Below are 7672 nucleotides of genomic sequence, written 5' to 3'. Positions count from 1 at the left end.
TCGGTTTCTTCTAGCTCAATAGGGAATGAACATGCCTCTTGTGCTTCTTCTTGGATCCGCCTTTGACCATTTGAAATCCTAATACACACTACAAGCTCGCAAATTAGGCATCATATTTCTCTATTAATAATCCAGCCGGTACTTTTGGACATTAACTATCATTGAATATTGCATTAGGATACAAACGCTACTGTAACCAATCAGTTTCATTACGTGTTGATTAGTCAAACGTGCACGTCCATACATTGCAAATTGGAATCAAAGAAGAACTGCACATAACTCAATGACCGAAATATAAAACACAAATGTATCCGAACTGGACCCTCCAGTTTCATGGTTAATGCACATACGCAGAGATCTTGTCAAGCAGAGTGCAAAACATTTCGACAAATTTTAATTATAACCGCATATTCCATGTAATTTACGATACTCGTTGCTCTCCAATTTCTCAACCAATGATTATTTAATTAGAAATGAGATATTTCAGATCAAAAAAGCTTAACCATATCTTACAAAAATGGGCGGCGAAATGATCGATATTTGATGCATCAGGATTGCATCATCGTTCGAAAGCCGGCTGGACGAACGAAGACCGAAATTCGCGGAACGAGATAAAATCTTGCACGGACGGAGCGGCGTAAAAAAAAACGTGCAACCTCGTGGATAGATTAATTCAACTGATTTATTACTCATATAATTCAATCACTCACACTAGTCCAAATCACAGTGCTGATTGTTAGAGGTGGCTAGGCGAAATCAGGGCTAACACGCTCGTCGCCCGGCGTGAGTTTAGACGATTGGTTGTGTAGAGGGTTGTTCGTCGTTTACGTCCGTACATAAGCCGCCCACCAAATTCCGGTCCGGAATTTCCTCGAGCAATCTCCCTGGAACGTATTCATCGCTGTCCATTGGAACTGAACGAATTCTCCGAATATCTCGCTGTGCAATTCCATTACGGGTTTTCAGTGATACCACTCTGACCAACCCATCAGGTCCTGGATGAACAGCCACGACCCGTGCGAGTGGCCACTGCTTCGGTTTGTCGTTCTCACCTACAAGAAGTACGAAGTCTCCGACATTGACGTTGGCTGATGATCTCTGCCACTTCGTAAACGCTTGAAGTGATCGTACGTATTCCCTTTGCCATCGCGCACGGAATTCCTGCGATGCTCGCTGGACGAATTGCCATCGTGCCATAGAGCTGATACGGCGTTCGAGTTGGTTGATCTCAGGTGCTGTTGTCAAGGGTCGCCCGATCAGGAAATGAGCAGGTGTCAGGGGTTCCGGATCACTTGGGTCATTGGAGATGGGTGTTATGGGTCGCGAGTTCATACATGCCGCAACTTGTGCTAGAAGAGTCGATAATTCTTCAAACGTGTACGTAAAATTACCTGATATTTTTGATAGCAGCTGCTTCGCGACTTTAATACCAGCTTCCCAGAGTCCGCCGTGGTGCGGTGAACGTGGCGGAATGAAATTCCATTCCACCCCCTTGTCGGCGAGAAAATCTGCCACAATTGACTGGTGTTCAATAGAGTTGACAAGGTTAGCGATATCTTTCAGCTGTTTTGCTGCGGCTCGAAAATTTGTTGCATTATCGCTGTACACCTTGGCTGGTAAACCGTAACGGCTGGTGAATCTCGAAAACGCCGCCAGGAACGATGATGTACTGAGGTCCGAAACTGCTTCTAACGATACCGCTTTAGTGACGAAGCAAACAAATAGAGCAATGTAGCCCTTACTTGCTGCAACACCGCGCATTCTGCGACTTATTATATTCACCGGACCAGCATAATCTATTCCGACTATTGAGAACGGTGGCTGTGGCTCTAAACGAGCGGATGGTAATTGCCCCATTTGCTGTCGTAAGGGTAGTGGTCGTAACCGAGCACAAGTTATACACTGTCGAAAAACTTTACGAGCTGCGCTAATTCCATAGGGTATCCAGAATCGCCGTCGAGAAACAGCCAGCAGGGTTTGTGGTCCACAGTGCAGATTGTGGACATGTTCGTCGTGCAATATTAGAGATGTCAGAATGGAGTGGCGTGGCAATAGCAGCTGATGTTTCGTGTCGTAGCTTAGTTTAGATTGCCGAAGCCTGCCGCCCACCCTGAGGAGACCATTATCATCCAAACAAGGATCCAACAAATAGACAAAACTTCCGCGGTGTACGCTCTTGCCTTCCTTCAAGCGGTTAATATCGTTCAAAAAGTGCTTCTGCTGCGTGTGTCGTACATAAATCATAAGGGCATGGTCCAGCTCCCCAGCTGTCAAACGTCCAGGACGGCCGGAACCAAATCTTAAAAGACGAGCGGTGACTCGCAGAAGCATTTGTTTGTTCGGATAGTATCGAGCTAACATCTCATCCAAAAAGCAATTCTCGTATACTATCATAAGACTTACTGTCACCGACTTTCGTTCGCGATCGACTTGCTGCCTTTGTGCGACGTTGAGTTCTGGAAGCGGTAACGAGTGTTGCCAGTCTGGGCCGTGCCACCAGAGGATGTTTCCTTGTAAACCAACGGGGAGAGCACCACGAGATATTATGTCAGCAGGATTGCTGTGAGTGCCGATGTGATACCAATTTACAGATGGCAAGTGGGTTACGATCTCCGCCACGCGGTTTCCGACGTATGTCTTCCATCTTGAGGCACCCCCAGCTATCCATGCCAAAGCTACTTGTGAATCACTATAGGCACGAATCTCGTGGAATTGTATCGACAGCGCTGCAGTGACGTTGTTGATGAGACGAGCTAATATTACCGCAGCACACAATTCCAAGCGAGGTATCGTAGACCTTCCGTTTCCGATTGGTGCGGTTTTTGATTTAGCACAAAGAAGATGAGATGAATAGTTTCCTGTTTCATCGACTGAGCGAATATAGATGCAAGCGCCCATTGCCCTCTCGGAAGCATCACTGTAGCCGTGCAGGTAGACTCGCAATGGCCTTTGCGTGTTGATGACTCGTCGAGGTATCTGAAATGAATTGAGAACCGACAGATTCTGTGCTAAAACTAACCAGTCATTGATCAACTCACCAGGGGGAGTTTCATCCCAGTCCACCTTCAGCTCCCACAATCGTTGCATCACTAATTTTGCCTTGATGATGATTGGGGCCAGCAAGCCCAGGGGGTCGAACAGGCTGGCGATTTGTGACAAGATGATGCGCTTTGTGGGCTGAAGGATCTTATGTGGTTGATATGAGAACAGGAACTCGTCGCTGCACGGCTGCCAGTGGATTCCGAGGGTTTTGATGGTTTCGTTTCCATTTAGTTCGACCGGAATCCTTATTTCCAAATCCGCTTCAGGTACTCCTTCTAGGGCTGCTGTGCAATTGGACGCCCACTTCCGTAGATGGAATCCACCGGACGCAAATATTTCTGAAAGCTGTCGCCGCAACTGCTGAGCTTCTTCCGGAGAGTCTGCACCAGTTAAAACGTCATCAACATAGGTCCCCTTCAGTGCCTTCTGAACCACGGTGGGGGCACTCATTGCATACTGGTTAAGCAGCTGTTGCACGCATTTCGTTGCAAGGTATGACGCCGTTTTCGTACCGTAGGTGACGGTGTTCAGTGTGTACTCATCGATGGTGTCTTCTGCCTTCCATCGCCATAATATTCGCTGGTAATCGCGATCTTCCATCGCCACCTGTACCATACGGTACATCTGCTGTATATCACCGGTTAACGCTACTACTGGGAATCGAAATCGCAGCAGAATATCGATAAGCGAATCTTGGAGAACAGGACCAGTCATTAACACGTCGTTTAGTGATTTTCCACTCGTTGTTTTCGCCGATGCATCAAACACGACGCGACATTTTGTAGTGGAGCTAGATTCTTTCAGGACACAATGATGCGGAAGGTATACCGTGCCAATCGGTGCTGGTGTTTTGGCGAGAGACATATGGCCAGCATCGAGATATTCACGTAGAAAGCAGTGATACTGGCTCATAAGCAGAGGAGTTCTGACTAGCTTGCGTTCAATTTGCTCTAGGCGCCTAATAGCGATGTTGCGAGATTCCCCGAGCAATGTAGGGTCTTCGCGAAAAGGAAGACGAACTTGAAATCGACCAGCGTTATCGCGAATGGTATGCAGCTCGAAATGTGCCTCACAGGCCTTCTCCTCCTCACTGAAGTGAGCTCCTTGGTGCACGTACTCTTCCATTTCAAAAAACTTCTGCAACTGCCGAGAAAGGTGGTCATCTACAGAGGTTATTAGACAGGTGGAGGTAACCGGAGACGAATGTAAAGGTTCCTCGTAACGACCTGAAACTACCCATCCTAGTTTCGTATTCTGAAGAATAGGTAGCCGACCGGTTGAATCAAGGTTAATTCGCCCAGGTTCCAGTAGCTCAAGGAATGGTTGAAGGCCCAAAAGCATGCTAACTCTTCCGGGATTATGAAACTGCGGGTCAGCCAAATAAACGGAATCCGGAATTGGCCAATCGTCGATGTTCACTGGGCGTAGTGGTAGATCGGCAGATATTCGATCCAGTATAGCGCAGGGTACATTGGCCCGGTAGGGCGAACATCTGGAGGCAATTGTAATTGAAGCTGCCATACTAGAGTGTGAGCTTGTGGATGAAATCCCCTGAAAGTCTAGGTTGATGGGGGATTTTTCAATGCCGAGTTGATCGCATAAATCTTTCCTGATGAAGCTGAGATGCGACGCGCAATCGAGCACTGCGCGAACGGAATGGGGGCGACCATATTTATCGAAAACATCAATGGTAGCTGTCAAGAGAAGCACATTCGTACCATCCAGATGGTCGGCTAAATTGATGGCTGAAATGAGGGCTTGAGGAGGAGTAGAAACGGGTGCTTCGGTCGATGTGAACTGTGCTGCGGGTTGAAAGGCGTTGTGAAGTAGAGTATGGTGCATCAGACCACATTTTCGACAGGAACCAGCCTTGCACGCCTCACCACTATGATGTCTCAAACAGTTTTGGCATAGCTTTTGCCTAGAAACCATAGAAAATCGGTCAGATGAGCTAGCGTGTGTAAACTTACCGCATTGGTACGGCTGGTGGCCTGGTTTCGAGCAAATGCCACAATTTAATTGCATTTGGTTTGTGGCCACAAGAACAGAAGATGGTCTATACTGCGGCTTTGATATCTGAGGCTTGTTGTTTGGAGCGGTGCTGGAACTTCGGGAGCGTTGCGACGATTGCAGAGCGGAGCTTCGATTGTCGATGAACCTTAATAACGCATCGAAGCTGACGGCATCCTCCTCAAGCTCAACTATTTTCTGGCACCACAATTCTTTAGTGTGCGCATCCAGCTTTTCGTAGATGATGTGCATTAACCAAATATCTCTTCCTTCACGTTCGAGAGCTGCCAAGGCCCGAATCACTTCATCTGAAACATCGTGGAGGGAGCGCAAGCCGGAGGGGGACGAAGCTGTCAAATGTGGCTGGCTCAAGAATCGGGTGATGTGCAGATTAGCTATCTCGCGGGGTTTGTTGTATCGCTCTCGAAGTTTTTGGAGTGCTGGTTGGTAATTGGCATCCTCCACATTTAGGTGTGAAATTAACGTTGCTGCTTCACCTGCCAAATGTGTTTTGAGGAAGTACAGTTTCTGGCTCGGACGTAGCGATGGATTTTGATGCACGGATCCACTGAAGAGATCGTAAAACGACTGCCATTCCAAAAAGTTACCGCTAAAAATCGGCAGATTCATTCTGGGCAGCCTCAAATCTGGAAGCGATGGAATGTCGTTCTGTACTTCGTTGTTTGTAGGAGGAATCGATGAAGTTGAAGCTCCTGCATTGCTTGCAATTGCTCGAAGAAACTGTGCTTGCTGCTGCATGAGCGTTTCGATGACGCTGGTATTGCCACCATTTTGTTGGTTGATTGTGACCTCGTGTTCGGTGGATTCTATGCGCCTTTGTAACTTTCCTAAACCCTTCTTGAGCGACAAATATTCTTCCTCGAAAGCAATCTGATGGCGAATCACTTCCTCGTAAGCGGCGTCGTCCTCAGCCAAATCTAATATTGTCTGATGAACGGCGAGATAGGACGACCAAATGCTGTTGAGGTTATCCATCTCAGTGATGACATCTTCGGCTTCGACGTGTTCCGAATCCTCCATTTTTTCCAGAGTGCGGCCAACTCGTTCGAGTCGTGGGGCGTGCGATTTTCTCTTACGGAGCAATTTGTCCATCTTGAAGCGAGGCTGTAGTAGACGAAAAGTTTTCCTCGCGGTCCGCTTGTGCACGTGGTCTTCGTTTTGTCACACACGAATTTCGATGCGGGCCGTACGAAATGCAAAATAACCGACGAAAACTCGCGTAACCGGTAAACTTATGGCAAATCCGGTTCGAAGGACCAGCTTTTTTGGACGAACGAAGACCGAAATTCGCGGAACGAGATAAAATCTTGCACGGACGGAGCGGCGTAAAAAAAAACGTGCAACCTCGTGGATAGATTAATTCAACTGATTTATTACTCATATAATTCAATCACTCACACTAGTCCAAATCACAGTGCTGATTGTTAGAGGTGGCTAGGCGAAATCAGGGCTAACACGCTCGTCGCCCGGCGTGAGTTTAGACGATTGGTTGTGTAGAGGGTTGTTCGTCGTTTACGTCCGTACACCGGCCAACCAACAAACAAACACCGCACATCTCTAGTACTGAGATATCGACCACCTGTTGCTTCTAAAAATATATATCTTATCCAATGTAGCATAAATTGATTGGTTTGGTTTTTAAATTACTACAACAATACCCGACGAAATAGCAACTGCAATATGCTGCTTATTTTCGAAATAAACCGCCTTCAACAATTTCCCTAGAGCGACTCAAGTTTGCGCGATCAATTTTTGGCTAATTTGGTGCACGTGTCTGCACTTGATTGGGGTAACCCATCCGGCCCCAAAACGTGTCTTGGAGATGGGATTGCCGTACCGGTGCAATCTAAAATCGATTCAACACCGCGCCAGGTTGGTTGCACCGTCTGCTACCTTGCCTCTAGATCGAGTCATTTCGCGCGGTACGAGTGCCCCCTAGAGTGGACGCTTTAACACATATATGTGCCGCACCAGATCAGTGGTTCATTTCCTTTTCTCGTATTGTTAATTCCCAAAATAATCTGGTGTTTAGTTTTTTGCTTCACAAAAACATCCGATTGTGATGTGAAATATATTTAAAGTTTGACTTTTTTCTTATTCACGCAATGATACAAATCAAGTGAGCGCATGATCCTAAAAATCTAGATGAGGCTTTTACACGAGCTTCGCAATACATCATATATTTTTCTGCATTGGCAGTCAAAATAAAGGTGTCTCAAAACTGATCGTCACCGGTGCGGAAACGATAACAACTCATCAGTTGAAATCCATTTGAATGGTGGTTGCGCATACACCGGTGTATAAGTTATAACGAAATTTATTATTGTTTATGAGTTTTCGGTTCGATGAATTGTTTGATCATTAAGATTTAAATTTAAAGCTGTCTGAAGATTTTGTAAATATATCTACTCTTAACAGTTTTTTGTCGCAGCATTGAATTGTACCCACCCTACTAATATCCGTACACTGTAATGATTGAATCTGAAGATCTGTCGGAAATGATTCGAGACAACAATAAATATGAGATTATGAAATCGATGCAATTTACCCTCTTCTCTTATATCCCTAGCAAAACAATTATTCGGCAAGACAGCAACGG

At 46.3% G+C, this 7672-nt stretch overlaps 1 protein-coding gene across 1 annotated transcript; it reads right to left on the bottom strand.

Moving 5' to 3' along the window:
* Positions 1 to 789: 789 nt before the first annotated feature.
* Positions 790 to 6093, bottom strand: LOC131688285 (uncharacterized). The gene has a single exon (XM_058972475.1). The coding sequence runs from the start codon at positions 6091 to 6093 to the stop codon at positions 790 to 792; it is 5304 nt and encodes a 1767-aa protein (XP_058828458.1).
* Between the last annotated feature and the right edge of the window lie 1579 nt (positions 6094 to 7672).

This window comes from Topomyia yanbarensis, chromosome 3, assembly GCF_030247195.1.
Source record: "Topomyia yanbarensis strain Yona2022 chromosome 3, ASM3024719v1, whole genome shotgun sequence".
Taxonomy (NCBI): domain Eukaryota; kingdom Metazoa; phylum Arthropoda; class Insecta; order Diptera; family Culicidae; genus Topomyia; species Topomyia yanbarensis.
This window is presented reverse-complemented; position numbering and strand designations above follow the sequence as displayed.